Source organism: Rhinatrema bivittatum, chromosome 3 (genome assembly GCF_901001135.1).
Source record: "Rhinatrema bivittatum chromosome 3, aRhiBiv1.1, whole genome shotgun sequence".
Taxonomy (NCBI): Eukaryota; Metazoa; Chordata; class Amphibia; order Gymnophiona; family Rhinatrematidae; genus Rhinatrema; species Rhinatrema bivittatum.
In genome coordinates, this window is record NC_042617.1 from 548,705,884 (window position 1) to 548,731,562 (window position 25,679).

The 25,679-nt window shown below is 43.3% G+C and overlaps 1 protein-coding gene across 1 annotated transcript in view; it reads left to right on the forward strand.

Annotated features, from left to right (window-relative positions):
- Positions 1–25,679, forward strand: part of MAN1A1 (mannosidase alpha class 1A member 1) — a 553,608-nt gene that overhangs the window by 499,585 nt on the left and 28,344 nt on the right. The window contains exons 9-10 of the mRNA XM_029596415.1: positions 18,003–18,222; positions 20,082–20,254. Of these exons, the coding sequence (XP_029452275.1) occupies positions 18,003–18,222; positions 20,082–20,254 (393 nt within the window). The remainder of the gene's footprint in view (positions 1–18,002; positions 18,223–20,081; positions 20,255–25,679) is intronic.

A 25,679-nucleotide genomic window follows, 5' to 3' on the forward strand; every position in this document is an offset into this window, starting at 1 on the left:
AAAATAAATCTGGTGTGGGAGGTCTGGGTGAACTGGGGGGAGTTCAGGCTGAAGAACTAGGAAAATCTTGATGACCTGGAGAAGAACTGGTGGACTAATTGGTAAAACTGGTAATTTCCTTGATACACACTTTTTAAAATACATTCACTTACCCAATATATGCAAGTAATTCCTAGTTTATTTTCACCCTTAACATATGCACACACATTTTTAAAACAGGTAGGAAAAGTACACACGTTCAGTGCACTGCATCCTTCAATGCAATGCATGCCTTTGTGTTAAGCCTACATACGCGCATATGTTGCAGGGTAGAGATATGCGTATTTTATGAAACGCACGTATATCATGTGCGCATGTTATAAAATACTATGGTAAAACTATGCACAGCCATATATGCGCATATATACCACCATGCACAGTTGTTTGAAAGTTATCCTCCCAGTTTGTAACTAGGTCACTGAGATAAATTGCTCTCCTGCGCTCTTATTGTTTCAGTTAATTGCAATGCAGATATCAATCCAACAATAGAAACCTAGAAACTTGATGGCAGAAAAGGACATTATGGCTTTTCTTGTCTGCCCATTCATGACTAGAGAGAATGTAACAATGTTAAATGGACTTTATAGCAACAAAACTGTTTAAACAGTTTTGGAAAGCTCTGAAGGCACCCCAACTGGAATCTAATTAAACACAACTACAGTGGGCCCGATATTAAAAGGGTGTTCAGCGCTATTTAACTGGATAAGCGGGACTTATGCTGCTAAGTCACAGCCGATGAGTATGCGAACATGTTCAGTAGCTGCCGCTTAGCCGTATAAGTCCTTATATGGCTAAAAAGTTAGCCACATAAATTGTGGGTGGGCAGTGGGCGGATTGGGGCAGAGCGCATTAGCCATACAACTAATGCGACTAACTGTTGATATTTGGACTTGGCCGCATAAGTTGTAAGGCTAAGTTTCCGAGCCATAGAGCAGGTCTAAACTTAGCTGGTTAGACTTATCTGGCTAAGCGCTCAATTATATGTGTATATTCAGCAAGATAAGTCCTAATCGGCTAAGTTACTTAACCGGCCAGATTTGAATATTGACTCCAGTCTGTATTGTGGAAGTGTGGTGAATAAAACCAGTGTGGGCAACATAGGAGAGAGACCTGGGAAATATAAGAGAATGTTTTAGATTTACCTACTAAACTACAGAGACTCTGGAAATGTCTTTGGGTGCCTGTATGTGGACTTTTGTTACAACCTGAAATCTGAAAACCACAGTAACTGATTCCAAAAGTTCCGAGAGTTTGTTTCTCTTTATTTAGACTCTGGACTGGAGTAGGATTTTTCTAATGCTGCCAAAGAAAAGGCACTGTGGTGGCCCACGAGCACCGGAGATAACTGGTTGCTGCTTGAGGAAGGGAATACAGCTCTGGGATCGCAACACGCAATGCCACTGACATTGTCATCGCAGTGTCGGTGCTCCAGTATGATGCCACTATATCGGTGTTGCTGAGCATGCCACATTGCTGGGCTTAAGTGGGAGGACCACGTCACAGGCAAGAGGAGTCTGAGGCAGAGCAAAGCAAATGGGCAGGCTGGAATGCGATGCAGGGGAGGTCGGGGCAGGCTGATGGATGCCACGGCAAGGAGCATCAGGCAGTTTGAGCCCGGGAGGCTGGAACCAGGAGCGGAGTCTGGCAGCGTGGGGATCTTATCCTGGAACAGTGCCTGTTAGCCGCCCCTTTTGTTAGTGGTTTCCTATGCTGCTTCTGCATCGCTGCTGCCCCATCCGCTGGCTTACGGTTAGTGCTTCCCCTCTTTCATGGCTGCCCTATTCAATTTGTTAATAAAAAGAGGTAGCATTACAACGATTGGCTGTGATTGGGCAATTTAATTTAAAAAAAAATCTTAACTCAGCCTGCAGAGGAGAGACTTGCAACACATGTTCCTTCCTTGCAGATAAAAAAAAATAAAAAAGAGAATTGGCTTTGATTGGTGACTATTAAAAAAAAAAAACAACTTTCTTTATAGAGTGACTGTTAGAGCAGCCGTGCCATGCACGTCGAAGTCGGTGGACCCTGTCCATCATTCTGGCTGGTGAGATGCAGCTGGGGCAGCCCCACACGCTGAGTTATCGGCAAGTGCACTACCTGTTGCTCCTTCTCATGGGGGAGGCAGATGGGGTGGGTTGAAGAGTCGCCAGGGAGAACCAGGTGGTACATCTGGTGCCCCTGCACGAGGGCGAATCCTAGCATGTGCCTGCATGCACAGCGAGGGGGTATCAAAACATTGGCCGGAAGGGGAGATGAACACCTGGGGTGCTGCAACCATTGGGTCCAGCAATTGGCTCTTCAGCCATCGGCATGGAGGCTCACTCTGGATAACCAAGCTTTGGCCCCATGACAGCAGTCTCACCCTGCCAAGGAGTGGGTGGTAAACGACACACAGGGATATTCTATAATAATTCTCACTCTATCCGATAACTACAGACACACAAAGAGAATAATTTATGCATACATTATTTGAATACAATATCGGTATAAATTTTATTAATATCACCAAATATGAAATATCTAGTACATCCTATCTAGACAAATTAAAACTATCTAATCACGCAACACATTCAAACTCACACATTCATACTATTTAAAAAGCATTAGCACCTGTAAACATAATGACAACCCAAACATTTATCAGTGCATATACTTATCAATGTCTATAACACTTTATTATCCCCCAGTATTATTCACACCCTCATTACTATTTCATCACAATAAATATCAATTCCCAACACTTCAGTCAATTCAAATTTCTTAACTGGAACTCTCAAATAGAAGTTCTCTTTTAATTGCCTTTGCAAAGAGCGATCAAGTTCCTTCTGGTCCAGGTAGGACTATTCTTTTAATTTCTTGTACGCGGAACGACCAAGTTCCTCCCAGTCCAACAAAGATCTTTGTTTCACTCCTACCTGGGGCTTCCTCAGGGACTTCGCCAATATAACGACGTTCTTTGACATGTGATACCCGTTGGTTCCGGTTGAATTATAAACTAATGGAAAATATGAAGTAAACGCTGAAAGTATAATGGATATGGATAAGATGGATTTTTGAAGTAATAAACTTTGATGTGGAGAACTTGTTTCCTTGAAGGTGTGGAGAAGAATCACTGTTATATTGGCGAAGTCCCTGAGGAAGCCCCAGGTAGGGGTGAAACAAAGATCTTTGTTGGACCGGGAGGAACTTGATCGCTCTTTGTAAAGGCAATTAAAAGAGAAGATCTACGTGAGAGTTCCAGTTAAGAAATTTGAATTGTCTGAAGAGTTGGGAATTGATATTTATTGTGATGAAATAGTAATGAAGGCATCAATCATACTGGGGGATAATGAAGTGTTATAGACATTGATAAGTATATGCACTGATAAATGTTTGGGTTGTCATTATGTTTAGAGGTGCTAATGCTTTTTAAATAGTATGAATGTGTGAGTTTGAATGTGTTGCGTGATTAGATAGTTTTAATTTGTCTAGATAGGATGTACTAGATATTTCATATTTGGTGATATTAATAAAATTTATACCAATATTGTATTCAAATAAGTAGTGGGTGATGCTAGGTCAGGGGAACAAAGCCAGGCAGTTGCCAGCACCCTCATCCAGCCCCAGCCAGCCAGTCAACCCCTAGCTTGGGGGCCATCGGAAACCATGCCGCAAGTGTGGTCGCCATGGGATTAGTCAGGGCCCCCCTTCTATTACCCTAGCCTCACACCGCAGAGTTGGCTTCCCAAGTGCATCCCAGTCCTGGGGACCTGGCCCCCACACTAGCGAGAAGGGCTCAGTTGTTGGGTGAGGACCCGTTGATACCTGGCCCGCAAGTATAGTTGTCTCCTGCCCAATTGTCGCGTGAGGTGGCACACCTGGATCCAGAGCCAGTCCCAGCAGCAGGGGAAGCACCAGGCCCAGAAATGTTCTCGACTCCAGATACGGCCATCGAGCTTCCCTGAATCCTGATGACATTTGCTCAGGTAGAAGGTGAGTCTATCAATGCTACTTCATTGTAATGGGTCTGGGGGCTTAGGGTGTAAATGCAAGGCAGGAGGCGCTCTCGCAGCTGGGAGTTCTCTGGTAGTTGGAGTCGGCTGCCTCTCGAGGGTCTTCGATGGCCAAGGGATTGGGGTTCTCAGCCAAGGCAAATGCAGATCTTCCCACTCAGAACACCACTAAGCAGTTGTGGCATGGCATTCCCCGATCCATGTGATGCTGGATTAGATGTCGCCAGAACATTGACATCTTTAGTTTGCTTTAAGAGCACAGGAGGTATGAAGTCTCATGGAAAGGGTGCAGGTGGCACAAGCCCCTTGCCGGCTCTAGGAAGATAGCTAGGAGCATTAATTGGGTGTGTTTCTTTTCCTGCCTGGCATCGTTAGTGGGCAAGACCGATCCTTCCCAGAACCTGACAATGTGTTTATATTCGAACACTATCGTCAGCGCCCATTCAACGTACAAAGGATTTGCCTGGCTCAACTACGATGAGCAGTTCAGGGAGAGGATGGTGAACACTCCGAGCATGTCTTGAAGTTCTCATGATGTCGAGCTGTGAAGCACACACTTGACGGCCCTTGGATGCATCTGCAGATCCTTTCAAAGCCAGGGAAGCGCAGGGTCAAGGGAGTGCAGCCAATGCCTCTTCCATGGCATGTTCGCAGTTTAATATAGGAGGCTGTTCAGTACAGGACTGTAAGCACAAGCATATCTGCACTACCTGTGCTGCCGGCCAGCCCACCACCAAATGCCCCAAGAAAGGGAAGGAAAAATGACAACTTCTCGAGGGTCCCAGCCCCAGATTGCTAGCAGCTACTCAGGAGCAGCCTGAGGCTTTACCCACCTTGGGATGCCAACCTCAACTTGCTGGAAGTTTTTAGGGATGGTTATAAGATCCCTTACAAGGGTTCAATAACCTTGGCCTCTTGTAGAAATGAACCTTCTGCCAGCAAATTTCTGAGGTGGTGCAGGAAAAGCTAGTGACTGAACTGGGGTTGAGGAGGTTTGCAGGTCTGTTCTCATATCCCCCTTTTGTCAGGATGATTGTCTCAGCCCTAGTGATGGTGCCAAAAATGGAGCTTGGTAAGTTTAGGTTAAAACACAACCTTTCTTACCCAGCCAGCAGGGCAGTCAATGATTTCATCCCACAAGATGTGTACTCTGTCCAGAATGTGTCATTCAGCAGTGTGCTTGTCCTCCTCAGGCAATGTGGTGAGGGAGCCTTTATGGCAAAGGCCAATTCCAGCTCCTCTCCTTGCACCCAGACAGCTTCCCATTGCTAGGATTCTCCTTTGATGGTACCTATTATTTTGTCAATTGCTTGACAATGAGTTGCTCCATCTCTAGTGTATTTTGAATCCTTTAGCACCATCTTACATTGGGAGCTGACCTGGATGACTTTCTATTTGTTGGCCCTAGTAACTCTGACATGGAATGGGAATTTTTCTAAGGCTTTCAGAGGCTGGCTGTCAGCTTTGTGGTCCTACTGGCACCTGATAAACTGGAGATGCCAACCAGGGTGCTAACCTTCCTCGGCATCGAGCTGGACTCCATCAGAATGGTGTCTAGGCTCTCTGTTGACAACCTTCAGAAGTTACAAGCCCTAATTCGCAGCACACACCAGGCTCACAAAGTTACCTGAGCATTCACCCAATCTCTCATTGGCAGTTTGGCTTTCACCTGTAGGATCACTCCCATGGAGCGGGTTTTCCTGTGTAGGCTCATTTTGGCATCCTCAGTGGTGAAGAAGAGACATGGCCAGATCCTTGTCACGCATGCACTGTGTGAGGATTTGGGAATACTTCTTGGCCAACTTCAATGGAACAATTGTGTGGCTGCCACCCCTAATTTCCAGCTTGGACTTAGAATTGTACTCAGACACCTCTGGGGGCTGAGGTTCAGCCTGTACTGTCAGGGGTCCTGGTGCACGGAGATTTGGCCCGAGGACCGGGCGCTGTCAGGTGTTACATCAGCTATCACCTTCCTGGAACTTTTTCCCATCATGGTCTCCCTCCATGTTTGGGGTGAGCTTTGCCTAATAGGAGGGTGGTATTCTGGTGTGATAAATTGACAGTTGGAGAGATTATAAATTGCCAGTCTGCCAAGTGCCCCCCAATTACTGAATTAAGATTAATGATTTTGAAATGCCTTGAGCTGAATATGGTGGTAGATGTGTGGCACTCAATATGTTACATAAATCCATTGCACCATCCACCTGGCGAGCTTGTGAGAGATTCCTTGGCAGTTACAGAATTTCTAGAAACCACTGGCTTGAACAGGATCTGGTCTCCCTCCTCTCGAGCCAGGCAGAACGGAATTCCCAGGGGCATGGTCCAGGCTCACTTAGTGTGATTTGCCTTTTCTGCCAAGGCTCAGGGTTGGTCCAAACCAATCAAAGACTTCGCTATGAGGCAAGTTCCTGCTAGTTGGATGAAGTCTATGCCAAGTATTCCCGATGACTGAAGGCCAATTCTGCATGAGTACTTACTCACGCTGTGGCACATTTTGCCATTGGTGGTGGCTGATCTGCTTGAGCTGGCTCTTTTTCGCACCGTGTTCTCTATCACTTTCTTCACTGCACTCAGGGTGAGCAAGCTGGTATCTGTGGTCACTCTCAGCCATGATTATTCTGGTGTCCGCACAGCTGATGTTTCGGTCCGCAGTGGTAAGTTGTGGCTAAAGATCAGGATGTCAAAAACTGATTAGCAGGGTCGGGGTGTGTCATTTGCCTTGGCTACGGTCCCGGGTTTGCCCACCTGTCCTGTGATGAACGTCTTGCACTATGTAGCACTCAGGCCTTCTGGGCCAGTTCAGTTTCTCGTGCACACCAATCTGCTCCCATTGAGCAGATTCCAGTTCAGCGTCATCCTGAAGCATGCAAGGCTGTAACGGAACTATTCAGCACACACCTCTTTCCGGATCAGAGCTGCTTCCAGTGTCACAGCATCAGGTCTCTTCAGCCCATCTATATAGCACATTGGCAGATGGCACTCCCCCGCTTACCCTTCATATATCAGACATGCGAATGGCTCCCCTGGACACTGGACACTTAGTCAGTTGATGCATGAGTTTTGGGTTGGTGTTGCTGTGGTATGTCCGCAGGTTCCTTCTTGTCTTAACAATGTTGTATCATTGTAGAGATTGGAACTCGCCAGCAACAATAGATGGTTTGGATTATGGGACACTCATTTGTGTATTGGACTAAGCACCATGCAACAAAGGACGAGGATGGCGCATATATGGGTCTCATGCCCAGAGATATGATGGTGCGATAGTTGGGCAGAAGAAGAATGTATTGGGATCATCTCCTCCCCCTTCTGCATCACTTGCTGGCGAAATCCACCCCCTCCCCCCAAGGTGTTCATCATTCATTAATCCCGCCAGCTCCTAATTGACAATATCTGGAATGACAATGCCCTTATCTTGTCCTTTATACCCTGTATGAAGGTTATGTGGTCTGAGATCATCCCTCGCCACCATTTTATGCTCTTAAAGCTTTGGGAATGGTGGATGCAAAAACTGAACAATCAGGCAAATTCTCAGAGCATCGAGGAGGTCATCACCTTAGGCACGATTGACTATGCATTGAACGTGAGGACTTTTCTGCAAGGATGGGGTGCACCTTTCAGACATGGCCCAGGACCTCTTCCTGAATGCTTTAAAGTGGGCCATCCAGAAGGGTCTATTCACTGTTTGAAGCCACGGCCACAGCTTTTGAGTGAGGAGGGGTCTAGGATGGTGTATTGCTACCTGGTCCCATATTGAAACCCAGTACCTTTGGCAGGGTACCTGAGCCAGAAGGGGGGTTTCCAACTGGAGACAGTGCGCAGAAGGTCATGTTAGGCATTTTGATTTGGCTGGGGGATTATCTGGCAGTCCTGGTATAGCAGCAGACTGGTTGTCCCTATTTGTTGGATAGTCACCTTGCTTGTCTGTAGCGGGCTGACTGGGAATGCCAACAAGGAGCGCCTCTCGGAAAGACTGGTCTTTGCTTGCCTGTGGTGGGCCCAGGTCCTTCAGGTAATGCACTGCCTGCCACACATTCTAAGGATAGCATCTATCTCTGTTGTGGCTCGGGTATATAGGCACTGTTTATATTGATGTTTGCCAACAATAAAGCTGCAGCCATTTATACACCATTCCTTGGTCAGTGTGGTTTGTCGAGTGGGATTATTGAGGTTGGTGTGCTCCATCACCCCCCACCTCATGACGTACTGGTCACTGCTAACCAGTTAAGTGGCTATAATTCCTGATTGTTGCTGTTTAAATGGAAAGACCATCTGCAGACATTTTATAGATTGTGCTCCTTAGTTTAGTAGATGTTGCAAAGGAATAGGTTTTGTTTTGTTTGGTTTTTTAAGGGTCTTTTTAAGTTATTTGTTTCAAAGCCTCTGGATCAACATGCTCACAGACATCTTTTCTTTTTCTCTGTCATTGCTAGAATGTTTCTTTAGATGCAGCCTTCTTTTTTTAAGTTCAAACAAGTTTTATAGATTTTTACGAGTAAAGCATTAACAACAAAACAAGCAAAACCATTGCTTGGATACACAAGAATACACAAAAGAAGATTGCATAAGTCAGTAAAAGCCCAAACTAAATAATACAAATATCAAAGGTGATCAGTTTATCTTTGTACAGTGTCCCATACTTTAGAGATCATAAAAGCATGGTCATGTTTTTCAGCAGCTGCAACTTCATATTTATGTGTTAGACAAACTGTATTCCACCAGACACATCATTGAGAGGAATAATCTTTCCAGCATCCCAATATATTTTTATAAGTTATAGTCAGCAGAATTTTGGCAGGGAGAGAGAGAGAATCTGTTGGAAGAGAGAAGACATTAAAATAACAATAGGAAAAGAAAGGGATACCTTCAACTTCAATATTTTACAAATAATATCCCATACATTATACCAAAAAAGCTGCACACTGGAGCAAAAGAAATAATTGTGATCCAATGTTCCAATATCCAACATATAAAATGAATATAAATTGTAAATGGAAGATACAATTGTATGCATCCTAACTGGAGACCACAAGGCGTGATGACAAGGAAAAAATTAGATTGTGTTACAGAAGCCGAAAGGAGCAACATGGCACTTTCATCCAAATATTTTCCCATTGACTTTCATATAAATTAATTTTCAATTCTTTTTCCCAGACTTTTTCCAACCCTCTAGACGTAAAGGTGAATTCTTAAAGTCTGATGTGCTTATGGAAGTCAGCCATAACAGAAAAAAAAGAACATGTAAAGAGCCCCCTCCACACAAACACACAGATATATGTTTCATCAAGGCAAAAAAAAAACACATTGTCTAGTGCATTAATCAATGCCAAAATGGAAAGTTTAATACTGTCAGCAGAAAAAATGAATCTAAGCATAACCACAAAAAATGCGTCAGCCAGCCAGTGCAATGCGCGAGCCTTTCAAGGAGGGAAACTTTAATCCAAGATAGCCACTTAATTCCAGCAACCAAAAAGGAAAAATCTATATTTATTTATTTAGAGCTTTTCTATACCGGCATTCATGATACAATCACATCATGCTGGTTTACAGTTAACAAGGGGTGTAAAATGGCTTGAACATTTAACAAGTGAAGAGGAGCAAAAAAGTTACAATAAAACAAGGGTGCTAGAACTGGGGGAAGAAGAAGACAAAGCTAGAGTAACTTAACAGTAGGATGAGCAATTATTTACAAAGTGCTGAGGGTCTCTCAATAGTTGTTGTGGTGCTTCAGTTAGGTTTGGGAAAGGCTTGTTTAAACAACCAAGTCTTAAGCCTTTTTCTAAATGTTAGTAAGCATGGTTCCTGTCTGAGATCAGGGGGAATGGCATTCCATATAGATGGTCCCTCTGTAGAGACACATCATCTAGCATCATCTAGATGGTCCCGCTGTAGAGACACATCATCTAGCATCTACACAAATCTACACATCATCTAGCAGCATCTAGCTTCATATAAATCTACACATCATCTAGCATCAGAGATATAATCTCTGGTACCAAGCCCTAGACCAGAAAAAAGGAACAGTAACAAAAAATGCACATTTCCCAATATAAGCTGGAAAAGATTTAAACGTAACAACCATTACAATCGGTCAGGTATAAATAAACAAAGGGAAACAAGCTCTTGGAAACAGCAATAAAATAGACTGTACAATACACATGTAGGATATATTATATATAAGCCACAAGTCTGAGAGCTCAAATTGTTGGGTAGATAAGGAACATTCCCGAGACAGTAAATGTGCTGGGCACATGAAATAAGATAGGAACCTGCACTAATCTAGGGAAGAAAAAGGAAAAAGCCTGCAGTATCAGCAGCAAGATTAGCCGAATTCTTAATGGACATCCCTTCCAGTAATTTATTGACCTCGATAAACTTGTGAAGTTCAGTAGGTTCCCTGAAGTTGTAGATGGAGTTAAGACTGACCCTCATTCTCGCTGAATAAAAAAATTACCAAAATGAGCGTCTAGGGCCTTCAATTGAGGATGAAAAGCCAAGAGTTGTTTGTGACTCACAGAAGTAGATATCTGTGACAACTAGAAGCTTTTTCCTTTGCTAGGTAAGTGGACATATGGTCTAAGCGCTGGTGAGAATTACAAGGGCTTGCAGATTCCATAAAACCTTGAAAATAAAAGGTCTGAAATAGCCTCTACCACCCAACAGGTGGGATGAGATATGACGAGCCCATTCAGCTTCAAAAGGCCTCTGAAAAGTGGTATCTAGCAGTCATGGAATGAGATCCTTAATACATTTAATTAGATCAGTGCCCTCCACCCCTTCAAGCTGTACCCCTGTACATGCAATAATAACATTAGAGTTAAGGAATGAGATCCTTAATACATTTAATTAGATCAGTGCCCTCCACCCCTTCAAGCTGTACCCCTGTAATGCAATAATATCCAACAGTTGGATATTATTCCCATCTACTGTGGTTGTTGGTCTCTTTTAGGTCTCACTTCACAATATGCTTTCAATCTCTCCAAAAGTAACAAGTCGTCTTTAATCTGTGAGATTCTCCCTTCATCATATCCGTTTGCTGATGGCAAGAAGCGATTTGAGCTGAGATCACCACTAGCTTAGATTTGAATTTGCAAACAGTTTTGCTGTTTGCTTTCAGAATGTCCTTTAAATTAATATGGCCAGCCATTATAGGGGCAAGAAGGATCTGGAGCTTCGTTAACAGGTGCTATCTTGGATTGGAGCAGAGGATCATGCTTGGATCTTCTCATTCCACCAGACATCGCAGATGCTGCCTCAGTTCTGCGTTGCCGGTTGCCAGACACGGTAAGAAGGAATAGAATAACTCTGGAGAGTTTTACCATACCCTGGTAATCAGCAGGAATCTGTGCCAAGTAGCTAAAGCAAAGACTGAACACAGTCGTTTTGGCCAGTTCCGAAGCCATGCGCTGGATGCAGCCTTCTTTCACAACAGAGTGCAGAAATCTGCACTGTTTATCTGATAGCACTGCCTGTCTTGTAGTACTTTGCATTCTCTTTGTTATATCAGCAGGGGCCCACTGCCAGCCTAGCTCAGACTGGCTGTCCAGGGAAAACATCACATAGAAGAGATTGGTAAAACAGAAAAACTACCAGCAGGCTTCTCTGTTTCTCCCAGCTCACAGCTTTCTTCCTATCTTAGAAAAGAGACGGCGGAGAGAGGACTTAATAACAATTATAAAATCATGAATGGGGTGGAACGGGTAGATAAAAGATGGTTATTTTCCCTTTCAAATAATACTAAAACAAGGGGGTACTCCATGACCCTAACAACCAACAGATTGAAAAAAAGATTGTGGAAAGTACTTTTTCAGTCAGCACAGTCAAGTTATGGAATCTGTTGCCAGAGGACGTGATCAAGGCGGCTAGCATAGTGAGGTTTAAGAAGTTTGTACAGGTTCTTGGAGGAAAAGTTCATAACACATTATTAACCAAGTATACTAAAGATAGCTCTGCTGTCCCTTGGAGTAACAGGAATTAGATCTACTTTATGGGATCTGTGAAGTACTTGTGACCTGGGTTGGATACTATCGAAGGCAGGATGCTGGGGCTTGATGGACCTTGGTCTGACTCAGTATGGCACCGGTGAGAAGTTGTACATGTGCATGCGATGCAAAGAGCTCCTGGCTCTCAGAGAACGAGTCCGATCTCTGGAGGCTAGAGTGGCAGACCTGGAGGAGCTGAGGGAGACAGAGAGGTATATAGATGAGACCTTCAGGGACATAGTAGTCAAGTCCCAACTTCAGACTGGCAGCCCTGGTGCTGCCTTGGAGGAAGAAGGTCTCATAATGGGAGAGCACCAACCAGGTGTAGCAGGAAAGGATCCTGTAGCAAGGACCTGCTCTCTAGGTGATGCATTGTCCTTTCGCACTGAGGATATCTCCCCAAGGCCTACTGCCCAGGAGGGAAGGGTTAGGTCGGCCGTCATAGTTGGTGATTCGATTATTAGGAATGTAGATAGCTGGGTGGCGGGTGGGCGTGAGGATCGCCTGGTAACATGCCTACCTGGTGCGAAGGTGGCGGACCTCACGCGTCACCTAGATAGGATTTTAGACAGTGCTGGGGAGGAGCCGGCTGTCGTGGTACACGTGGGCACCAACGACATAGGAAAATGTGGGAGGGAGGTTCTGGAAGCCAAATTTAGGCTCTTAGGTAGAAAGATTAAATCCAGAACCTCCAGGGTAGCATTCTCTGAAATGCTCCCTGTTCCACGCGCAGGTCACCAGAGGCAGGCAGAGCTCCGGAGTCTCAATGCGTGGATGAGACGATGGTGCAAGGAAGAGGGATTCAGTTTTGTTAGGAACTGGGGAACCTTTTGGGGAAGGGGGAGTCTCTTCCGAAGGGATGGGCTCCACCTTAACCAGGGTGGAACCAGACTGCTGGCGCTAACCTTTAAAAAGGAGATAGAGCAGCTTTTAAACTAGAACAAAGGGGAAAGCCGACAGTCGCTCAGCAGCGCATGGTTCGGAGAGATGTATTCATCTCTCCGAACCATCTCTCCGTATTCAAGCAATTACAATGGCTCACAATTGAACAAAGAATCGAATTTAAGATCCTCTCAACTTTACAGAAAGCAATATACAAAGCAGACTACACCGCACTTGATGACATCATTCATATCCAGTATTCTCCACGCACAACAAGATCAACTAGTAAAATACAGCTAGTGATTCCATCACTCCCTTTTGCTAAACTCTCGTCCACCAGAAACAGAGCCATTTCTATCATCGGCCCAAAACTATGGAACTCTTTACCTCAGTTCCTCGCCTCTCAAGAAAACCCAAAATCTTTTAAGAAAGAACTAAAAGCCTGGCTACTCTGCCAATCTCATACTGATAGCCTGCTCAACAATCTCAAAACTTAATCCCACAGCTTCCCATATTTTGTCATTTATTCCCCCTCTGTCTAATCATCCAGTTTCCTACAGATATCTAAGACTATCTTATCATTATACTTGATCTCTGTCTACTCAATGTACCTTTCCTTTGGTACACCTTTATCTGGTTTATCTTCAATATGCCTATCCTTTGGGATAGCTTGCCTTGTCCATATGTTTTACATGACTGTTCTCAGATTGTTAAATGCTGTTGTTTTTTTTCAATGTCTTCAATAGTTTTATGTATCAGGTTGTTATAATTGTAAACCGGAGTGAAGGCTACTCTGCTCTACCTCGGTATATAAAAATGCTAAATAAATAAATAAAAATAAATAAATAAAAATGTATCTTTAAAGGATACTAATGATGCATTAGAATTAGGGCATCCCGACAGTGAGGTTCCAATAATTAGAAAAGTAGTCCAAGTGCCTGTAACTAAAAACTCACCCGAGCTAAAAAATTCTAACTTATCCCTATCAATTAAAAAGCAGAATAAAAATACAAACAAAAAACAAACTTTGAAATGTTTGTATGCTAATGCCAGAAGTCTAAGAAGTAAGATGGGAGAATTAGAATGTATAGCAGTAAATGATGACATAGACTTAATTGGCATCTCAGAGACATGGTGGAAAGAGGATAACCAATGGGACAGTGCTATACCGGGGTACAAATTATATCGCAATGACAGAGAGGAGCAGTCGGGAGGAGGTGTGGCGCTTTATGTCCGGGATGGCATAGAGTCCAACAGGATAAACATCCTGCATGAGACTAAATACAAAATTGAATCTTTATGGGTAGAAATCCCTTGTGTGTCAGGGAAGACTACAGTGATAGGGGTATACCACCGTCCACCTGGTCAAGATGGGGAGATGGACAGTGAAATGCTAAGAGAAATTAGGGAAGCTAACCAAATTGGTAGTGCAGTAATAATGGGAGACTTCAATTACCCCAATATAGACTGGGTAAATGTATCATCGGGTCACGCTAGAGAGATAACGTTCCTGGATGGAATAAATGATAGCTTTATGGAGCAATTGGTTCAGGAACCGACGAGAGAGGGAACAATTTTAGATCTAATTCTCAGTGGAGCACAGGACTTGGTGAGAGAGGTAACGGTGGTGGGGCCGCTTGGCAATAGTGATCATAATATGATCAAATTTGATTTAATGACTGGAAAAGGAACAGTGTGCAAATCCAAGGCTCTCGTGCTAAACTTTCAAAAGGGAAACTTTGATAAAATGAGAAAAATTGTTAGAAAAAAACTGAAAGGAGCAGCTACAAAAGTAAAAAATGTCCAAGAGGTGTGGTCATTGTTAAAAAATACCATTCTAGAAGCACAGTCCAGATGTATTCCACACATTAAGAAAGGTGGAAAGAAGGCAAAACAATTACCGGCATGGTTAAAAGGGGAGGTGAAAGAAGCTATTTTAGCCAAAAGATCTTCATTCAAAAATTGGAAGAAGGATCCAACAGAAGAAAATAGGATAAAGCATAAACATTGTCAAGTTAAATGTAAGACATTGATAAGACAGGCTAAGAGAGAATTTGAAAAGAAGTTGGCTGTAGAGGCAAAAACTCACAGTAAAATCTTTTTTAAATATATCCAAAGCAGAAAGCCTGTGAGGGAGTCAGTTGGACCGTTAGATGATCGAGGGGTTAAAGGGGCACTTAGAGAAGATAAGGCCATCGCGGAAAGATTAAATGATTTCTTTGCTTCGGTGTTTACTGAAGAGGATGTTGGGGAGGTACCCGTAATGGAGAAGGTTTTCATGGGTAATGATTCAGATGGACTGAATCAAATCACGGTGAACCTAGAAGATGTGGTAGGCCTGATTGACAAACTGAAGAGTAGTAAATCACCTGGACCGGATGGTATACACCCCAGAGTTCTGAAGGAACTAAAAAATGAAATTTCAGACCTATTAGTAAAAATTTGTAACTTATCATTAAAATCATCCATTGTACCTGAAGACTGGAGGATAGCAAATGTAACCCCAATATTTAAAAAGGGCTCCAGGGGCGATCCGGGAAACTACAGACCGGTTAGCCTGACTTCAGTGCCAGGAAAAATAGTGGAAAGTGTTCTAAACATCAAAATCACAGAACATATAGAAAGACATGGTTTAATGGAACAAAGTCAGCATGGCTTTACCCAGGGCAAGTCTTGCCTCACAAATCTGCTTCACTTTTTTGAAGGAGTTAATAAACATGTGGATAAAAGTGAACCGGTAGATATAGTATACTTGGATTTTCAGAAGGCGTTTGACAAAGTTCCTCATGAGAGGCTTCTAGGAAAGTAAAAAGTCATGGGATAGGTGGCGATGTCCTTTCGTGGATTGCAAACTGGCTAAAAGACAGGAAACAGAGAGTAGGATTAAATGGGCAATTTTCTCAGTGGAAGGGAGTGGACAGTGGAGTGCCTCAGGGATCTGTATTGGGACCCTTACTGTTCAATATATTTATAAATGATCTGGAAAGAAATACGACGAGTGAGATAATCAAATTTGCAGATGACACAAAATTGTTCAGAGTAGTTAAATCACAAGCAGATTGTGATAAATTGCAGGAAGACCTTGTGAGACTGGAAAATTGGGCATCCAAATGGCAGATGAAATTTAATGTGGATAAGTGCAAGGTGATGCATATAGGGAAAAATAACCCATGCTATAATTACACGATGTTGGGTTCCATATTAGGTGCTACAAGAAAGAGATCTAGGTGTCATAGTGGATAACACATTGAAATCGTCGGTTCAGTGTGCTGCGGCAGTCAAAAAAGCAAACAGAATGTTGGGAATTATTAGAAAGGGAATGGTGAATAAAACGGAAAATGTCATAATGCCTCTGTATCGCTCCATGGTGAGACCGCACCTTGAATACTGTGTACAATTCTGGTCGCCGCATCTCAAAAAAGATATAATTGCGATGGAGAAGGTACAGAGAAGGGCTACCAAAATGATAAGGGGAATGGAACAATTCCCCTATGAGGAAAGACTAAAGAGGTTAGGACTTTTCAGCTTGGAGAAGAGACGACTGAGGGGGGATATGATAGAGGTGTTTAAAATCATGAGAGGTCTAGAACGGGTAGATGTGAATCGGTTATTTACTCTTTCGGATAGTAGAAAGACTAGGGGGCACTCCATGAAGTCAGCATGGGGCACATTTAAAACTAATCGGAGAAAGTTCTTTTTTACTCAACGCACAATTAAACTCTGGAATTTGTTGCCAGAGAATGTGGTTCGTGCAGTTAGTATAGCTGTGTTTAAAAAAGGATTGGATAAGTTCTTGGAGGAGAAGTCCATTACCTGCTATTAAGTTCACTTAGAGAATAGCCACTACCATTAGCAATGGTTACATGGAATAGACTTAGTTTCTGGGTACTTGCCAGGTTCTTATGGCCTGGATTGGCCACTGTTGGAAACAGGATGCTGGGCTTGATGGACCCTTGGTCTGACCCAGTATGGCATTTTCTTATGTTCTTATGTTCTTATGTCTTTATGTCTCTCGCATACAGGAACCCAGCTCAACTCATAAAGGTGCTCCGGTGGCGACATGCAGGGTCTCCCCGCTCTTCAGCCCCTGCCGGCCTGGCCTCCGGCGACGGCACTCAGTGTCACTCTGCTTTTCAGGCCCTTCAGGGTCTCTCCACTCTTCAGCCGCCGCTGGCCTGGCCTCCAGCGACAGCACGCAGCATCTCTCCGCTCTTCAGCCGCCGCCGGCCTGGTCTCCAGTGGCGGCACTCAGCGTTACTCTAATGGTCGATCCCCTGATAGGCCAGTCCGTCCCCAAGGAGAAGGGAAGCACACCTGGGGCAAGGGGACACCGGGCGTCGTAACACACCTGCTGGTGCTTGGCGACACACTGGTGTGTCACCATACATGGGTTGAGAATCGCTGGTCTAGGCAGCAGTTCCACAGTCGCTTTACTCAAGGCCTTGTTAATGTCCCATAGCTCTTTGCACATACTGTATATCAGTGTCCATTTATTTCAAATCAGATCACTATTAGACAGTAATTCCTCTTTGCATCAGTAATGATTTAGCTTTTGTAAATCTATCATGCTACTGTGGAAGCCTACATATAAATCTTGAAAGAAATCAACTCTCTTTCCATGCCACAATTGCTGTTCACGGTTGCAAGCTGCTCTCAGTGTTACCTGATGTACCTCAGATCTCAGAAATCTAAATGTTGGATGTGGTTTCTGGTTGTTCACAAATTTGGGGCTCAGTGCCTGATAATCCCTTTCTGTTTCACAGAGGGTACCAACTTTAATATCACGAGTTTCTTCCAATATTCTTTTTACCAAGATATTCAGATCTCAATTCTCAGTACCTTCAGGCACCCTGATAATTCTTATATTGTTCCGTCTGGATATTGATTCTAAATGTAATAGTTGGTCCATACGTGTCTCAATATTTTGTGTCATTCAGTTGAATAGAAATGTATTGTTGGCCTTCCATTAAATAACATCACATGGCAAGTAACAATTGTTTCTGTTTTACAGGAGGTAAACTAGATAGATCTGCATTTTTATGTTTACCTTTCTGGTTCATGTTATCCACATGATTGAATTCTTAAGCCTTGAAAATTCATATTTCTGCAGGCCATTGAGACGCATCTGATCCGAAAATCGAGTGGAGGTCTGACGTACATTGCTGAGTGGAAAGGTGGTCTGCTGGAGCACAAGATGGGCCATTTGACCTGCTTTGCTGGTGGCATGTTTGCCCTTGGAGCAGATGGTGCACCACCTGATATGGCCAGTCATCTCCTTGAACTGGGAGCAGAGATTGCACGCACATGTCACGAGTCTTATGATCGCACATGTAAGAATCTTAAACTCTGCTTTCTATAACTGTCTTCTACTTTACCTATTTGCAGGGTTTGGGGAAAGGGAACTGCATTTTTTCCTTCTGTATACTTTATACAGCTCCTAGTAAAAGTGCCAGTGCTGTATAAGAAAACAGAACAGCTTTATAAAATAACTCCAGAGGGAACTGGTTATCTGTTTATGCATCTCAGTTTGTAAAGCAAGTGCAAAGAAGGTTATAAAGTATGTAAGCCCTGGGCGGGACGGATTGTTTAACCAGCACCAGAGAGATAATGATGGACCCAGTTCCACACAGTTCTCTCGGCTTCTCCACAGATAGCAATTGCACTCTGAGTTCCAGAGCTCCCCGTGGGGGAGGGGGCATGAGGTTCCAAGGCCCTTTTGCATTAGGACCAGTACAAGCCCCTTTCCGTCCTTGTAAACAGCACTAATAATAATCTCAGTCTTGTACATTCAGAATGCACACCGAGAAGCAATGTGGTTTTCAACTTCTTTTGCTGATAGTTGATTTGATGACTGAAGAATATTTACAGCTTTCAGTTTAGCGTCTTGAGTAAAGTCAATCCCATTGATCAGATTATTCAGATTGAAAATAGTTCAGTCCTCCTCTTAATTCCCAATTTTCATCTTTGCTTTCTCCCCATTGTGGAATGCTTAGAATAAAGTCTCAAATATTTTATCAGAACATGAGTCTCAATTCTCATATCTTTCCTGAAGTCTAATTTACTGTATGTTTCTCGCTCTCTTTCTCTCTCACTCTCTGTCTTTCCTTTTTCTCTCTCTCTCGCTCTCTCCCCCCCCCCCCCCCCCCCCCCACACACACACACCTGTGGGTACTGTCCTCCAAGTCAAACCCCACTTGAGTCCACAGCAGCAGTGTTTCAAAATCTTCAGGTTCCTTCACAGTGAAATGCACCTTTTTTTTCCAATACAATGGATACTGAGTCCCTGATACCAAAATGATCTTGTTGGTCAAAACGGGGGAAATCAAAAGGAAGTCATGGAAGGGTGGAAAAAAATTCCTTGCCTGAAACTGAGGTGACAGTCTCTTAAACAGAGTACTTAAAGTTGAAATTCCTTTGCGTCGGGTCACTAGATAGAGCCATCGCTTGAAGGAATGATAGAGGTCTACCAGAATCTTCCCTAGCACTTATCTAACCTTACACAGGGACACCCCAATCCTCTCTGTAGGTGTTCCAAGGCTCCTACAGGGAAAAGTCTCCAAAAATTGGATTACCAGAGCAAACAATAGTTTGCTCTGGTAATCTGGCAAGTTAGACCCTCAAGGGAAATCTGGCAAGTTAGACCCTCAAGGGAAACCCCAGACTCCACTGCCTTCCGTACTTAGGAAAAAAATAAAGGACAAGGGACTGAGAGCTCCTGTCCTTTTGAAAAGCTAACTAAAAATCCACAAGGATTGATGGTGCTTGAGGATATAAACAGCTGGAACATACCATCTGCAGCTCCCGCAGGGGAGAGTAAAACCCCAGCCTCTCTTTCCCACTAAATAGCTCTGAACTTCCCCAGCTACTTGGTATACTCCTTTAAGTTCCTTACAAGTATGTAACAAGCTTGTACATTAAATGCTTACTCATTTTAACAAAGGGAAATGGATCTTTCCAGGATTTAGTTAGAGATGCTGAGCAATGAAAGTTCTTAAGGTAATTGCGACCCTTGTTAAATGGATGATGCAGTATTAATTTGGGTGTAAAAACACAATTGATATTTGGTTAGTTTGAAAAGTGATTTGGTTGGAGGTTAAAGTTGGCAGAATGGTAGCCCATATTCTTAGAGTAAACCGTGCAGATATATGTTAAGCTATAAAGACAAGTACTTTTCCCTTATTCATTTTAGCAATTAAACTGGGACCAGAAGCTTTCAGGTTTGATGGTGGTGTTGAAGCCATTGCTACAAGACAAAACGAGAAATACTACATTCTACGACCTGAGGTTATTGAGACATATATGTATATGTGGCGGCTCACACACGACGCAAAATACCGAGAGTGGGGCTGGGAAGCTGTAGAGGTATGCAAATTATTGCTTCCTTTTTTTACTTAACTTGTTCTTTTTCTGCATTCTGTTGTCTGCAAAAGTTTGGACATTATTGCCAATTTACGTGACTTTTCTTCTCTGCTAAAGTACAACAGAAGACTGGAAATGAAGACTTGCTGGCCATTTTTCTGCATTCTGTTTAGTAAGAAAAGTGCTAACCTTTGTTTTCCTCTCCACTTCTTTTATTCCTGCAGTCTTTCTAGAATGTAATTCCTCATCATTTTTGTATTGTATAGCTCTTGAATTCAGTTACTCTTTCACAGCCCAAAACAGAAGCATGCGTTTGGATCCAAGTCACTTTCCGCATGTTCTGTGGTAGTCACAAGCAATTTTCAAACTCCAAATGCAAAATTTGTTTTTTCTTCAAGAGCCACAGACTGGTCTGGTTTTCAGGACAGCCATGGTAATTATGCTTGTGATTGATCTGCATGCACTGCACCCATTGTATGCAAATATATCTCATGCATATTTATTAAGGACATGCTGAAAACCAGGCCTGTTTGTGGCTCTTGAAGACTGGAGTTGGCCACCCTTGATCCAAACTTTATCTTAGACGACAAATCTCCAACCATACTGAGTGTCAGCCTCTTAATTTCCTAGAAATTCTTAATTTCCTAGAAATTAAGAGGCTGACATTAAAAGGCTTTTTATGGGTAACATTTTGAGTTAGCACACAAAACCCAGCCTTCAAATATTTCCCCCGACAGCCACATAAATTGTGTGCACACAAAATATACCTGGACAAAAGGAAGCATTGATGGAGGCATTCCAGGGGCAGGGCTAACCTTTAGCCAGTGAATGCACATATTGAGCACTCTCTGTCTAAAATTACATACTTAAATTTGGTCTGAAAAATAGCTGCCCCTATTTTATCCAAGTATATCCAGAGCGGACTTATCTGGGTAGGCCTCATGTAACTTTACCCGCATGCCTGCTCTTTGAAGATTGATCTCTTAAAAGTAGTATCATACATTTTTAGAGAATTAGCCATTTTATTACCATCTTTGGAAAAAAGTGTGTAATCGATGTAAGTTAATTTGTGTAATGTACGCCTTAGTGAAATTCTTAGACCAATCACACATCCATGACCTCTCTTCTGATATATATTTTTTTCTTTCCTACCGTACTGGCACTGCCTCCTAGAGTGCAGATAAATGTTCACTACATAAAGACACACTAAAGTTAGTATTCAAAGAAATCTAGCCGGCTAAGTAAGGATTTAGTAGCTGATTCACAGGCATGGTAACTTTTAAACTGGTGCACGGGTGCACGTGTGCATGCGTTCATGGCCATTTTAAAATATATGCACAATCTGCATGCATGTTATAAAATAGCCTGACTTTGCGTGCATGTGCGCTCAATTTTACGTGGGCGCGTGCCTGTGCGTGTGCAAATGCCGCTTCTAGCGTGTAAGTGGGGGAATTTTTAAAAGACACGCATGCCGACCCATTGCCAGTTTCCCAGTTCATTCCCAGCTTTCCCAGATAAGGAGCAGGGCTTCCAAATCCCCCCCTGGTTTAATTGCCTCCCTTTTCCCCTATCAGCCCTGACCCTTAAAATCCCGCCGATCTGCCCATTAATCTTTATTTTATTACTTACATAGCAGAAGTAATGTTACACAGCAGGGGAGCCCAGCGCATGCCTATGCGCGTAAATATGCGCAAAGGCTTATTTTAAATTCAGGAACGCCTATGGCCCCACCCAGGCAGGGCCTACACCCCGCCCCCCTTTTTTTGGACTTTTCATTTGTGCACGTAGCGGTAAGTATGCACATATGCGGGCAGCTCTTAAATATCTGCTCCACCTTCGCCAGTCTGACTTGTGTGTGTGTGTGTGTGTGTGCGTGTGTATCTACCGGTTTTGGCATCCGCCGGGCTTTAAAAATTCACCTTTTAGGGGTTTTCCCACTTATCACAATACGGGAGAAAAGCCTTAATGAATCTGGCCCTTAGTCGGCCAGATCAAAGCCTTTGAAAGTGCTCAACCTGATCAGCTAAATTTAGCCAGACAAAGTTATGTGCAGGCCTGGGGGTGTGGTTAGGGTGGGGGCTAGAAATGAGATGGCTAAACCTGATTTTCAATTCTAGCTGCGTGACTTTGCCAGACAAATTTCATATATGCTAAAACCATATATGCTATTTCCTCCCCAATGCATCTATTGTAAATAGTTCCTTGCAATCTATGCAACTCCTCCTTTCCCTCCCCTACGCAACCCTTTCAACTCTTCATTCCCCTCCCTATATGCAATATACAACCCCTATCCCCTCTATACATTCCATCCATCTTCATCCCCCCTACCCCCTTTCTTTCTTTCCCCCCACTCCATCCCCCAATCATTTCTCTCTATACCATCTCAGTTATCCAACAACCTCTATTTAAGTCTCTCTGTTTAAGCCTCGTTCATTGTATAGTTTATTTAATTTTATTTTATTCCCTGTTTTCCTATAAGTTCTATGTAAAGCCCCTGTTTTGCTGATTTTGAAGTTATAATGTAAACCGAACTGATGTTATCCTACGAAGTCCGGTATATAAAAACCACACATAAATAAATAAATAAATTTAGGTAGTGCAGTCCCAGTCCTAAATTTGTCCAGCTATCCTTCAGATAAAGAAAATGTGACACCCCCCCCCCCCCCCCCCACATGCAGCAGCCCTGTCCTTTCCCCTCTCGCCTCCTTTCAAATAAAGAAACGTCTCCCCAGAGGCTGAGGCCCCTTCCATTCCCTCCCTCTATTCCTTTTATAAATGAAAGGAAATGCACCCAGGGAAGAGGGGATCGACAACAGGGATTCCAGCTTCAAAAAAAAGGCTTAGTGACCTCAGGGGATTTCCCCTCCCCCTCCTGTCTAAAAAAGGAGAAAGAGGGAACCCCATGATGTCACTGCCCTTTTTTGGAGAAAGCTGGAATCCCTACTTTGGACACTTTTTTGACGGTGAACAGGAAGGGCAGGAGAGAAAAAAGAAGCATTTTCTTTTATTTGTAAAATGCTGGAAGGAGGGAGGTGAAGGGGCCTCAGCTTGCGGGGGGGGGGGTCACAATTCTTTATTTGAAAAATGGCGGGATGGAAGGGAAGGGACTTTCACTGCGTAGGGACTCATTTCTTTATTGAAGAGTGGCCTGAGAAGGGGGGGGATCTATTTTTGTTTTTATTTATTTTAATTGTTGGAGGGAGGAAGAAAAGGGGACTCCTTAATTTTTATTTTTTTTTTAAAGAGGACTTAGCAGATTAGTGCCTGATTTTCAGCACTAACTAGCTAATTCTGGTTGAAAAAAACAGCTGCAGTAAATCTAGTCAGTCCAATTTTTACCGGCTAGGTTTAGACACATATTCAGCTAAAAAGATAACCAGCTGAAATGAGCCTGTTATTTTGCTCAGTCAAGGATTGTTTGAAAATTGCTCCTAGGTGTTTAATGTGAGCTGTGCTCTGGAGTTTGCGCTATTTGTCCCAAAGTTTTCTGAAAGTTCCTGCTGTTTTTGTAGCCTTGAATTGAAAGTAGAATTCCTGCCTCCTCATTCCATGTAAGACAAATCACCCCCCCCCTCTCAGTAATGTCTCTATGTTTTTGAGATTTGAAAATAAGGCTTTTTTGTGCACTTAAGGTGAATTTAAAAGCCCGATGTGCACGTTAATTAGGGGATGGGCGAATACGTTGGGCTTACGTGCAGCGAGCTGATTTTAAAAGCCGCCAAGCTACAGGCGTATCTCCCGGAACGCCCACATCCGAAGTTTTGAAAAAATGGGGCAGGGCGTGGCCTGGCTGAGGCATGAGCGTTTTGGGATGTAAACCTGAGATGTGCACATAAATACTTACGCGATCTGGCGCGTACCGAGGCCTCTCCTACCACATAACTTTACTTCTGCTACGGATGGCGTGAAAGTTAAAAAAAGAAAGCTAGGCAGATCTGCAGGGTTTTAAGGGTCGGGGCTCATGGGGGAGTGAAGACTATTAGACTAGGGGGAGGTTTGGAGGACCTCTCTCTTAAATGAGCGAACTTGGGATGAACTGGGAATAATGACAGAGTGCGCCCCTTTTAAAATTCCCCGATTTACGTGGTAGAATCAGCATTTGCGTGCGCATACGTTATAAAATGGGCGCGTCCTTGGGCGTGGGCTGACACGTGCAGGCAAATGTGCGCGTGCGCGCCAGTGTGAAAGTTACCATCCCTGGCTGTGTTCAGAAGCGAGTCGAGCAATGCTTGGAAATGGTTTTTCCTGGCCATATTTATGACCATGTTTTCTGATTGAGTTACTAGTATTTATATCAGGCGCCCTTTCAAAGCTAACACTCCTTAAATCATTTAAGAAACACACACATTCTCTCTCTCTTTCTCTTTCTGCCTTGACCAGAAGAGATCAGTGGTATACGTGTCTTGTTTGGTGTCTTCAAACCACTAGTCAGCAAACTATCCTGGAAACAGTTATTGACTTTCTTTCCCTTTAACACAGATACTTTCCTGTTCACTGTCAATCTGTTTTCTCTGTGTAGTTTATTGCCCTGTCCCAGCTACTGTATGATAATTAGCAGAACATATTTCCTTGTGCTGGAGGTTAGTTTGGTTTTTTTTTGCAGCTGCTGGTTTCTCTAATGAATGTGCATCTACAGTGACATATAAAAGTATTTCTCAGAAGAGAAGCAATTTGCCATGTGGGTCATATAACTGAGCTGGATGCCAGCGGACAGCTTTTTCCAGAGCTTTCTGGAAAAGATACAAAAGCCTTTCACTGCCCATTTATGGTAGTTCCTGCGTTGCTGTCACATTTGCTTCCCTCAGTTCTTTTCTGTCTGCCAGAACTATTTATTTATTTATTTATTTATAACTTTTCTATACCGAAGTTCAATTAACAGAGTTAATTATCACTCCGGTTTACATTACAGCCATAAACAGACAGTAACAAAAATTGTCTTACATAGAACAAGGAGGAGATAAACTTGGATACAACTTAAGCAAGGGGAAATGTAAAGTGTCAAACTAATCGGAACTGGATTTTTGGGGTAATAGGCCAGTCTGGGATAGGGAGGTTGACAAGTGGAGGGGGTGGAAGGAAGATGGTTGCTATAGCTTTATTGGAAATCACATGCATATAATAGAAAGCGTAGGCAGTGAAAAAATATACTTTGGAACAAAGCTTGGGAAGAGATATTCCGTGGAGGTTGTGGCGGGGACGATTAGTTATGAGAAGGCTTGTCTGAACGGTAGAGTCTTTAGTCTCTTCTTGAAAGTAGACGGGCATTGTTCCAGCCTAAGGTCGGGTGGGAGCAGATTCCACTGTTTGGGGCCTGCAGAGGCAAAGGCTCTTTTACTAAAAGAAGTTTTGATTGTAGATTTGATTTGAAGAGTGCCTCTCTGCGCTAATCTCAGTGGATGGGCTGAGGTATGAAGTTGCAGGGGGGTCA